The sequence below is a fragment of the Lagopus muta genome, chromosome 3 (genome assembly GCF_023343835.1).
Source record: "Lagopus muta isolate bLagMut1 chromosome 3, bLagMut1 primary, whole genome shotgun sequence".
Taxonomy (NCBI): Eukaryota; Metazoa; Chordata; class Aves; order Galliformes; family Phasianidae; genus Lagopus; species Lagopus muta.
This window is the reverse complement of record NC_064435.1, coordinates 18,647,421-18,659,892: the sequence shown is the minus strand read 5'-3', so window position 1 is coordinate 18,659,892 and position 12,472 is coordinate 18,647,421. Positions and strand designations below refer to the sequence as shown.

General features: G+C 38.3%; 1 protein-coding gene across 11 annotated transcripts in view; it reads left to right on the top strand.

The window, feature by feature from the left end:
* The window catches only part of OXR1 (oxidation resistance 1), a 240,885-nt gene that overhangs the window by 178,323 nt on the left and 50,090 nt on the right, over positions 1 to 12,472 (top strand). For all 11 annotated transcript variants that reach the window (XR_007375873.1, XR_007375874.1, XM_048939870.1 and 8 more), the window contains one exon: positions 8,455 to 8,537. Coding sequence is in view for 9 of the 11 variants with exons in the window: in XM_048939870.1 (XP_048795827.1) it covers positions 8,455 to 8,537 (83 nt within the window). In the remaining 2 variants the exon portion in view is untranslated. The remainder of the gene's footprint in view (positions 1 to 8,454; positions 8,538 to 12,472) is intronic.

Sequence of the window (12,472 nt, the reverse complement as noted above, 5' to 3'; positions counted from 1 at the left end):
TTAGTATGTGACTTGAGGCTTTAGGGAATGTGTGATTAAGGATTATCTTCACTGCAGAATTATTAACTTGAACTTTCAGTTTGGTTTGAGTTTAATTCATACAGAACTTACTGAAATGAGCTAGCAGCATGTTTTATAACTTAATATGCCATTTGTTTAATCTGCTACAGAAGAGAGCGTGGCTGGCACTGTAAGGGACATTATTTTGCTTCTTTTGTATGGCTTGTGAGACCACATATGCATTACTGTGTCCTGCTTTGTGCAGCACAGTTCAAGAAGGCTGCTGAGATTTTGTAGAGGGTCTAGCAGAGGAATGCCAGTCTGTTTAGGAGTTTAAGGTATATGACTTATGAGGGACTGAGAGAAGGCCTTCAGCCTTGTCCAGAGGGAGGCAGAAGGATTCAGGTACAGTTAAGGGGGATTTAAGGGGGTGTGATTGTTCTCAGTAGTAATAGATGATAAAAGAGGGGGCAGCAAGTTCTGGCTTATGAAGTTTAAACTAGATGGTACAAAGAATTTCATTAGGAGGGTAGAACATGACTGGTACAGATGACAGGCTAATTTCCATCAGTTTAAGTCTTACTTCCTTGACTCAACCAATCCCCAGCTGATGCGATTTGATGTTGACAGTACCTCTGCTTTAAAGCGGAGTATGGAATAGCTGCACTGAGGAATTTTCTTCCAGGTAACAGTGGTCTATTACTTACAGCCCCTCCTAGGTGTTCTCCCCTCACTTATGTCTGCGGCCCATTTGTGAAGGGAGGAGCCAAACATCAGAAGCAGTATTGACTTCCTGCAGTATATCTTTAAGTACGGAAGTTGAAGAAATGAGGATCAGTCATTCAGAACTCCTAGTTCAGAGTATCCTCTCGCTCAGTCTGTAAGGGGAATTGTTCTTGCTGCCTTTTTTTTTTTTTTTTGAAGACTTTGTGTTGTCTTCTCCCCTGGGCTCAATTGTTTGTTCAGATTTCAGCCAAGTGGCCTGTGGATTTATTGACACTTCTGTCATATCAGCTCTTGACTGATAACAATGCACAGTATATCCAGTAAGCCATGTGTCCTGTACCTGCTCTGTACTTCAGTGGAGTAGCAGCAGAGCAGTAGAAATAAAAAGGGCAGAGTTATAGCATATTTGTCAAGTCTTACTGTAAGATTTGGGATAAAGCAGTAATAAAATAACATTCAACATCTTTTAAAAAAGAAGAGGTCGGTTATTTTCTCACATACTTAACTTTTAGGAACTTAAATTTAACAGGTCTGTGATAAAACATGGTAGAAGCTTCGAATTGAGGAGCAACAATTCTCCAGGCTTTCTTGTACTTCATCTAGATCAGCATGTATATGTAAAATGTACCAGCACCTTTTAGTAAGACATCAGTGCTTCTCTCTCACATCTGAAAATACTTTGCTTGATAGAGGCATAAGAAGAAAATGTAATCTTGGAACATATCAGGCTGATGACTCAGTCATCTTGTGATATGTTAATATATGCACAGTCTTTTCAACTTGTGCGCCACTGTTTTGTATCAGAAACTGTGTTCCCTGCATATGTGATATTAAATGATCTTTTGCTTCACTTTGTGCTTTGTACTGTTACATTTCACCTTATTTGCTTTCTCCAGGCTTTTTGGCTGCAGAATCCCTCATGTTGCTGTAATCTTCCTTTGCTATTGATGTGCTATCGGCTTCCAAGTCTGTTCTGTAATGTGTGATTAAATTGCTTTTAAGACTAGTCCATTGGGAACTCATTAGTATATCCCTCTATTCTGTTAATTTGTTTCTCTTTTCCCTTTAGCTAGTCTTTGGCATAGTTGACAATTTTTAATCCAGTCTTTACCACACAATAGGGTTCTGATATGAGTTGTTTTACTGAAGTGTTGTGTTCTGGTCATTTATGGGTTAGTTTATAATCTAGGTACAATTCATTCTAGTAACATAACCTTTGACTGTATTGTGCTTCTTGTTTTGATGTGCTGTGCAAGAATTAACTGGAAAAAGATAAAAATGCAGTTTCTAACGTTAAAGTAGTTTTAAAGCTGATGTTCTGTTGGGGTCAGACATGAAAAGGTGACCTGCATAGCACATGGAACTCTTTCCCATGTAGAGCACTGTTGTCCTTTTGAACTTCATAAGGTTTCCTTCAGTCCCTTCCTTCAATCTGTCTCCATCCTTCTGAGTGGCAATCCTGCCCTCGAGTATGTTGACTGCTCCCCTCAGTTCATGTGTACAGTGAAGTGTCTATTGAAGCACTGATTATAATTTCACATGCAGGATGAGCTACCTGATTTTGTGCTCTTGAGGGGCAGGGACATGCAGCATAGAAATGCCTTCATCTTAAATATGAAAAGGCCAAGTGCAAAGTCATAAAAATCTGGCCTAAAGATTGCTTGATTTTTATTTATTTATTTATTTGGCTGCTTGCTATCCAAATTGCATATGTGCAATTGTGTTGATTTGGTGTGCAATGTACAAATATCTGAAAGTGAAGGGCAATTAATTTGTTCGTTTTCAAGCATTTGTTTTCCATCTTAGTAGAGTATTCAACTTTTTTGACTTACATGTTTCATTGTCACATAGGTTTGATCTACAGGAAGGTTCTACAGTAGGTGGAGCGTGCAGCTGTGTAGACTGATGTGTTAAACTATACATGTGGACTTTGGGAAAACAAGGAAGGAAGCTTACTAAGACATCCTGTGGCATAATCTGAAAACTTGAAGCATTTCTGTTTACCCTGACTGTGAAACATTGTTTCAGAAGAAAGTCAATGTGGCATAAGTGACAGAAGGGTTGTATGTGGAGCTGGCTGTAGGTCTTCCTACAGTTTGGAGAAGTGCCCTGCTAATACAGGATGTCTTAAATCTGATTCTGCTGAATGTGGCTTGTTGGTTGTTTTGTTTTGGTTTGTTTTTTAATCCTCAAGTCTTGTGGTTTATTATTTTTGCTGAAGTGCTGTACTCCCAACTGGATAGCAGAAGGACGACACTGTGTTACCACAGGGATCACCAGATGAATTGGTGTTGAGTTTGTGTTGTAAGAAAGAGCTGTTATGAAATGCTTGAAGTGCTGATGCAGCATTAACAAGGTCTTACGTGCAGTTAGTTTGGGACTCTTCATTAAGGAGAAATGAAAAAAAGAATCATGAGAGCAGTGATAAAAATCAAGGTTTTTGAGAATGTGACTGGCTAGGAAAGACTGAATCGCAGTGTGAGAAGCAGCTGCTTAGCATAAGCAAGAGGACTGAAGAGGGCATTGTTTATGAGGCTGCCTTGGTCTGGGCTGCTGAAACTTCATCTAGCAAGCTTGTAACTCATAGCATCTTCTAGCCTACTTTTGGGTCTCTTTCCCTTTTTCCCCCCCCCAGCTCCCTTAAGACATTGAGAGATAACTGAAAATAGTAGTCACTTTCTAACTGTGGAAGCAAAGCTCTGCTGAGATGCTGCCCCTGCTGTTTAAAATTCGAGAGGGCAGGGGAACATGTCTCCAAGCCTTACAGATTATAAAGATTTCTTAAACTGTTTTTCATGAAGAACCAAAAAGATTTTAAAGATCTAATTGCTACCGAGTGGAACAAAACTAATAAACTATACTATCAATTCTTCCTCTGTTACATCAATTAGAAAATTGTTTCACATGGTGCTAAAGAACAACATATTAGAGCATCTTCCAAAACAAGATTACTTTTCTTACTTCCTTATGTGATTCACTTCTTAATCTTTACCCCATATGTTCTGTGTCTGTTTTTTGGTGGTTTTTAAGATCCTGCAGAAGATTGCCCTTGACAGGCATTTAATGAGTCTGCTGCCTCTGCCTCTCTTTTTAAACTCATGCAAATCTAATGTATAATGTACAGTTCTTGTTTGCAGTAATAATAAAAAAGTTTTACTTCCATCTTCTTGATCCTAATAAGCTCAGCTACTAATTGCAAATAATTTCAATTAATTGATGGCTTGTTCAGCTTGCTTTATTTCCAAGGATGCTTGCTTAGCTTATTAATTTTTTCACCTGGAAATTGGTCTTAAAGTTTTGTTAACTGTTATTAACTATTCGGTTGATTATTTTAAGGTCAAAGTTCCATTATCTAAAACTCTTTGTTCCTCAAACATAATGTTTCTAAAATTCTTCTTCCTACTTTGCATAAACGAATGCATAGGAATAATGAGAGTCCTGCTCTCTACATCTGTTGATGATTGTGTTCACAGTTCTCTTGCTCTGCTCATCTCATTTTCTGTTTCTGTATACTTGTATCCAGCATTCGCACTGTGTGTTGGTCTGGTGTCATTTTGCAGACTCTCCTCTGTATCTTCCTAGTGCTAGTCTTGCAAGTCCTACACAGTTCAAATACTTTCTTATTTGTGGATGTAACACCTACTCTTCTGCTTCAAGACTTGAAGGTGTGGTAAAGAGACAGTCTTACTGAAGAGCATTTTAGAATTAAAGCATCAACTCAGATGTTACAAAATGTCTCCTTTTCACAGAATCACAGAATTGTAGGAGTTGGAAGGGACCTCCAGAGATAGAGTCCAACCCCCTGCTACAGCAGTTCCCTGATCTCACAGGTCGGCATCCAGGCAGACTTTGAGTATTTTCAGAGAAGGAAACTTCTCAATCTCTGAGCAGCCTGTTCCAGTGCTCGGTCGCTCTGACAGTGATGTTCTTCCTTGTGTTAGTATGGTACTTCCTGTGTTAGTTCCTGCCCTTTGCCCCATGCTCTCTTTTTACTCGTCACCAAAAAGAATCCACCCTATCAACTTGACTCCTGCTCTTTAGAAGCGTATAAACAGTCATGAGAAAACAGTTCTGAGTTTTGTTTGTATGAAGCACTATTGCTGCAGATCTAATAACATTTAACAAGTGCACTTCCTGAATACACTGACTCCTGAGGTCCTGCATGATACAGTGTGATTAATGGGATCAGTTCTTTCTTACACTTGAGCTCTGAGAACAACAGTCTCTTGTAGCCCAGCAGGCTTACTGTTGGCTGGTTGTGTGCAGCTTACTAAGATGAGCCCATGTGGAACAGTGTTTTCACCAGAGAAGTAAATTAAAAGATAGGACTGATTCACGTTGGTACTGGGGTCTTCTCAGACCTCTGCATCCTGCTCTGACAGTTGTTTCAGCTTTCCCTTGCCTCCTAGAGCGCTAGGAATATAAGGATGGCTGAAAGATTATTTGACTTTCCTCTGAAAAATAAATAGCCCACTCATTCAGCATGAGAGTTTTGGATGCTTTACAATATGCCATCAGGGATATAGAATGCCTGTCTTTGCTATTCTGGCTCACTTCTGTAGCTGAAATACCACTTAGTTTAAGTTCATGACACTTTTGGTGACATGTACAGATTCTCAGTGTACAGATAGATAGCTTAAGCATTTGTTACTGATGGAGATTTGGAGTCTAAATAGCAGTGTCCTATGCTTTGCCAGCCAGGTAGTTGGCACAAACATAGCTTAGTGCTACTTGCATCCATCTCCTCTACCCTCAGAAGAGTTACGTCAGAGTCAGGAGTGAAGCATCCTGTATCCAAATGGGGAGCAGGAAATAGTGCTATCACAGAGGGAAAGAATTGAAGTGGGCACTGAAGTAGGGGTCAGAATTATTGCCTTAGGCATGGAAGGGAATGTACATTTAAAAAGGAAATTAAAGAAGTATATATACTTCTGGGTACCTTGTGCTGTGAGATCTCGTGGGATTTGCTTTCCTTACATGTGCTCACAGCAGGCTTTTTCCCTGCCCTGGTTGCTGTTGTTTTTCTTAAGTGACATGAGTGCACTGAAGTCTGTGATGCACAGTGAGTCCATCTGCTTTGAAAAGCAGGTATGGATTAGGGAGGAAAAAAGACATATATGCAAATGAGTGTGTGTGTGTGTGTGTATATATGTATATATAGCGCTTTTATATACAGGATTTATATATTTCTAGCTAATGGTGGCATGTAAAGATGCTTCTTCTAATAGAGACCTACTCAATGTATAAATTTTTAAGATATGTATGGGGTCCTGAATGAATTCATTTTGTCTCACTGCGTCTTTTGACTTTTGTTTATGAGTATTTGAGCTGAACTGCTGTGGACAGAAAATCAGGCTGCTGGTGAAGTTCTAGTAAGATTGGAAAACTTGGAACAGCTACAGGTCTGGTGGCTGTTAGCAGTGATCCACACCTTGCCAAGGGTGTGCCTGTTCTGCAAGGTCAGGTAGGAGCTGTGGCAAGAAAATGGTTGATCTGGAAGAAGAGAACATTTCTTTTAGATATTTGCTTCTTTTTTTTTTCTTTTTAAGATACAAATAGTAATTTATGGAAGACGTACATTTTAATGTGTTGAATGAAGATGCCAGGATGCCAAGCTACAGTTTTTCAGACTCAGAATTCCTAGAGTGTGTTTGAAAGTAGGTTTAACATCTTCATTATTGATCATAGCTATTAAAAGTTACCATAATTAGTCTATATATCAAAAGTTTATCTTGTGAGTATGGGAGCATTCTTGCTCGCTTAGTTTTTAACATGAGGGCTGCTCTGAAATTAATGCCTTTTACCTTATTATGTTGATTCACAATGTTGGGGTGAGTGTTGTTGATAAGACAGTAGAGGTTGAACCTTCCTATGCCCTGTATCAGTTGGAAGACAGTGGAGCACATTGCCCATCTTGCCTGGACTGTCCTACCTACCACATAATCTAGATTCAGAGCCTTCTGACTCCTTTTGGTTTGGGCTGATGAAAGATGGACTGCATGGGAAAAATTTCCCTAAGAAATGACACTGTCATAGCAGCTGTGAAACAGTGTGTCACCTCAGCTGGTGCAGATTTGAATGCAGCATGCTGGTTTTTGTTCATGGCTGGCTATAATGCATAGCTAATGGTGGTGACTGTGTTGAAACATACTGTTTTTAGCTGAGAATTTGCTTCATCAGTGCTATTGTGCTGTTTGTGTCTGATAAGTTTACATGGAAATAAATAGGAGGCGTTGCTTTAGAAGCGACCTGTGTACATACAAAATGTGGAATTAGCTTAGTGACAACTCCCTTGTAAAGTACTTAACATTGCCTGCTGGAAGTTGCTTTTACTATGGTCCTCTACAACTTTACTACTGTTACAGTTGTAAAAAAACTTGGTTTTAGATTGCTTATTATTTTTGTCACTTCAGAACTTCCTAAGCAATTTGTGCTGCATTCCTTTTTCTCTTGTATCTTGATAGCTTCAACTAACTACCTGTGTATGAATTTGGGGGAGTTGGGATAAGAGGATTCCTACAAGCATTCTTCAATCTCTTTTCCAGTGCTGGTGTCAGGATACCAATTAAAAACAGTGATGTGTAGGAGTCACTGCAAATCTGCATCAAGCTTACGTATTAGCTTAAGTAAATGCAGAGCATTCTTTCTGCCCTCAATGTATCTGTGATAAGGTAGTGCAGAAGAACATGTTTTGTAAGGTTTGTTTCTTGTTTTCAAGGTGTTTTGAAATGTTCAACTGAACATATTCAGGTATGGCAATAGAAATTTGAATGTTTTGAAAAATACTGTAATTAATGTCAGTGCAGCATGGAAACATGACATCTCTTTCATTAAATATTTTGGGATCCTATGTAGCAGATATACTGCCGTTGAAGATGGAAGCCCTGTAGCAGAGGTGCAACTTAATAGAATCATCTAAAAAACAAAACAAAACAAAAAAAACCAAAAAAACAAAAAAACCCCACACTTGCCTGTAGGTGGATATATTAAAAATAAACTTTTCTAAAGATATAGTATTAAATAATTTCTGTTGAGTCATGTAAATACGCTTTTCTGTTGTCTTAATCATGATGATATCAAGCTGATCAGTCAAAAACTAGAATATACTTGAAGTACACATTATTGATTGGTTCATGAAATGGAGGTCATCTAGATAAGAAGCAGCAATAAAAGGAGTATTCTTGTGTTATTTATTTAGTATCTTACTGTTTATTCCTAGGGTGTGTTTGCTACAAACAAGATAATTCTGAACTTAAATATGAATGCACTTCATTTCACACAAAAGCTTTAAATACTCTCTCCTTACCAAACAGCATGCAGCTTAAAAAAGCTGATAAGTTCAAACACCCCAGAATTCCAGACCACCTGCCCACTAGACAAAAGCAGACTGGCTGTAATAGAAAACCGATTATACCAGTACTTCCAGAAGTCTAATGGGGTAGATTGCCTCTTTAGTGTTTCTCCTTTAATAGCTTCCTGGATGCTAGCAAGTACTTAGCCTGTTGATTGATTCCTAGTTATCGGTGGTTTATATTGGTCAAATGCTTAAAGCATTGCAAGGGAATGAAGTCGTTATCCTAGCAGCTGGCTCTCTGTTAGACAGAATCACTGGGAGCAAGCTGTGTAACCAGTGAATTAGATGTCTGCCCACGGGGCTGTAGTCAGCAGCCTGTGACAGTGCTGAGAGGAAAATGAATTTAACACGCGCATTGCCTCAATTTCTTTCAGACACTGGCCAGAAGAAGACGGCAGACAAGAAAGATGGGCGACGAATGTCTTTTCAAAAGCCTAAAGGGACGATTGAATATTCTGTAAGTTGCTGCTTGATTATTAAAATGTCATTGCAAACCAAGTGCAGATTTAGTTTCTTTACAAAATATAGGCAAACTGGTGATATGCATTGCCTTTAATCTTAGAATCTGTGTAGTCGATGTTTTTGTTTTTTTTTTTTAAATTAAATGAGCAATTAGATAGCCAGTAGTACTTGAGTAATGCTTTTTTAAATCCCTTCTTCATAAGTTTTCTGCTTTTTTTCATAAGAAAAAAAATAAACTGCCAACACCAGACTAATCAGCATGTTATGTAAAGCTGAACCATTTAGCCAGTTAGAAACAGTAAATAATATTAGTTAAAATCACGTGCATGTTGCCTGCTTTCAGCACTGCTAATGAACTGTGGGAATCAGGAGGGGAAAAAAATAGAATGAAGGTTTTGTGTTTTTTTTTCAGGGTAGGGAAAGGTTGGCTGTATTTTGGTACTGACCTTACAGCTGCCTTCTAATAATTTCATAGATCCATACCTTTTGCAGTACAGATCTCATCCTCCAGCAGTATCTGAAAATGGAGCCTTTCTCTGCCTGTTCTGTTCTTGAAATGACCCTCAAACTGTACTGCAGTCAGCTTTTCACATTTGTGGTTACTAAGGGAAACTGAAGTGAGAGTTATCTGTCTTGTGTTATACACTGGAAATAAACCTATAAATAATTTTTGTAGAGTTAACATTAAAGTGGAAGAAGCCTATCATGGTTATTTTAAATGCTTTTGGAGCTGGTCAGGGTAAAATAAAAATGAGAATTTATGAATAGCTTTATTTGATTTCTTTGCCGTTCTTATTATAAGAATAAGAGATAAGGAAGACTTAACTCTTAGTGCTACAGTAAACTGAAATGATATGGTTTAATGACTATGAAGTCTATGACAGTAATTTGAAGAGAGAGAATGTGTATTAAAGCAAGATGCATTCCATTAGCTTGATTCCAATTGGGAGCTTAAGAAAGCCTTTAGTATGGGCTAGAATTGAAGTTGAAATTCAAAACAAATTTCAGCTTTTTGAATTCTAGCTACTGAGGAAAGGTAAATGTAACTTCTATTGGTTTTGTTCAACTCTGGGGAATAAAGGCTGTGCTTTTCTCCTGAAATAGTGAATAAGCTTCTGAAACATAGTGTATGTGAAACATAGTCATGAGAAGAGTCTGCTATCAATTAAAGAAAGCACAAGTGTATAGTAGAGCAGAATCTTAAAACAGTCTTAAGCCAGAGTTATTACCACTGAACTGTCACTCTTTTCAGTTCATCTTTTTTGTAGTTTTTTGGTGCTAAGTCCAGCTTCTAGATATTCTTTACTAGTTTGTTTGTGTTAGTTAAAAGCAAGTTTGTCTGGGTGCTGAGAACAGAACTACAGTGGCTCATGAATGCAGCTACTCAAGGTAGAATTAGGAGTAATTTTCATTCTTATCTCAGGGAGTTCAGGTAGCAAGTGCTTTTATGGTGATCATCAAACAGGTCAAAGTTTGCTAGATTTCAAACTCAGATGACTATTTGGAATTGTAATGATTGGCTGAACACACGTATTTTGGAAAGTAGAGAAGTGATGTGTGCCCTTCTAGAGTGATTGGACTCCTATAAACTACATACTTTTTTTCCTTGATGCTTCATTCCAAAGCCAGGGCTGTGTTCTTGTCTGACTTCCTGAGTTGCTGCTGTCATAATTTTTTTTTGAGTTTAGAAAGTGTACATCACAGTAACAGTGTGTTACTTTATTTATCCTATTGTTAGCTCTTTAAAATTGGTTTTGGTGGTGTACTTGTAATATTTGAAGACTTTGTCTTTCTTGAAATTACATGTTACAGATACTATGCCTTTTAAAAATTAGACAAGATCACAATCTGATATTGGCTGGTATTGGGCTGAAGCATTTGGCAATGGTGTTTTCTTCTCTCAACAGCTCTGCTGTCAGGAGGGTTGCCACCCACTGGATCAGTTGGCCAGGGCCCCATCCAACCTGGTCCACATCCAGGGATGGGTCATCCACAGTTTCTCTATTAGACCTATTCCAGTGCCTCATTAGTCTCTGAGTTTAAAAGAAAACAAACAAACAAAACCTTCTGTCAGACTGTAAAATAGTTGGTTTCTCTCCTGTTTTATAAGATGGAAGGTCATCATGGTTTCTCCCTGGAGCCTTCTCTTCTCCAGGCTGAAAAAGCCCAGTTCCCTCAGCCTTCATAGAAGTGCTCCAGCCCTCTGATCATCTTTGTAGTCTTCCTCTTGGATCTGCTCCAACAGTTGCACGTCTTTCTTGTGTTAGAGGCACCAGACATGAATACAGTACTCCAGGGAGAGCCCCATGAGGTCAGAGCAGATGGTGACAGTCAACTCCCTCTCCCTGCTGGCCACCTCTATTTTGACATAGCCCAGGATACTGTTGGACTTCTACAAGTGTGTAGTGTTGACTCATGTCTAGCTTTTAATCCACCAGGGCCTCAAAGTGCTTCTTAGCAGAGTTGCTCTCAATGTGTTCTTCTCCCAGTCTGTAGGCATATCTGGGATTGCCCCAACCCACGTGCATTGTGTTGTACTTGGTCTTGTTGAATCTGATTAGATTAATGTGGACTATCATTGCAAGCTCGCCCAAATCCCTTCAGATGGCATCCTTTAAATAAAGTTCTAAAATAAATTTGCCAACTGTTAATCTGGCAGAAAAGAAGGTATTTGTGTACGGGTTTGTGACAAATGTGGATAGAAGTAACAGTCTTCATATGAAATAAGGGCTAATTAGAGTTACCTATGCTTAAATGGGACAAGGGGATTTGAAGGGTGTTTGATCTGGATAGTGATAGAAGAGTAAAACAGGCTATGTGGACCTTAAGTATCTATTGCTCTAGCTAGTCATATGCATAACATCTGCTTTTCTGGCTTAGAATTTCATGCTTATTTTTATACATATGTAAATGACTACAGAAGGTAGAAGCTAAGGACAGGGACTTGTTTATATAGTTACACAACACAGTTGGCTAGAAGGTCTTGCTCCCCACTGTAGCAAAGTTACACTACTATCCTTTGTGATTTGGCTGTCAGTTTTGTTGTAGTGTATGGAGTAAGTTGTAAATATCTGGTCTAGTTGGCTTTTTTTTGCTATCTGCTTTGGTACCAACTAAAAGGAGGATATGAGAATGCTGTGATTTATGCATATCTGTGATCATGTAGTACTGTGTAGTGCAGAAGCCATTTGCACCTGAAATACCAGAAGAGGTTTTAGCTGCTTTGTGTACCTTAATGGCAGCTTCCAGTATGAAGAGCTACCATAATGCAGGAATAACTCTAAAAAAGCAACTTGCCATTTCTTTGGCAGTAGCTATGTTTAATGAATTCAGGCTGACAAATGCACCTTGACAAAAAGATAACAAATTCTGTATGGAAGGAAATTATTCAACTCCTGCTTTCAAATCTTGATATGACTTTAGGATACTGTAATATATAAAAATACTGCTTTTAATAAGTAATAATGCAAGGAGTAATGAATTGGTATTTGGTATCCCAAACTACTGTTTTCAGTCGAAGTATAATAGTCTTTGAAGTACATGGTGCTTGTAGCACTTGTTACAGGGCAACTTTACTCTGTATTTAAAAAAACTTTGCTCCTTTATCAGTTAGGCGTTCTTGAAATTCCTGTAATGTGTTCAGAAGAGTAGGACCATAGAACATTCTGAGTTGGAAGGGACCCATTAGGATGTGATGTAACTTTGAAAATGTTAATTAAGTATTCATTTTCCTAAGTTCTTTTAGGTCAGTTTTGAGTTTTGGAGCAGTCAAGTGGGAATGTGTTTTGAGGAGTAATTATTTAATGTTGTATATTCTACTTGGGCTTGGCAGCAGATATGAGGTGTATTTACCAGTATTCTCACAATGTCAATAAAATGTATTAGTGTTAAATATTTCATCATTCAATTTTAACTACGTTATATGTACTT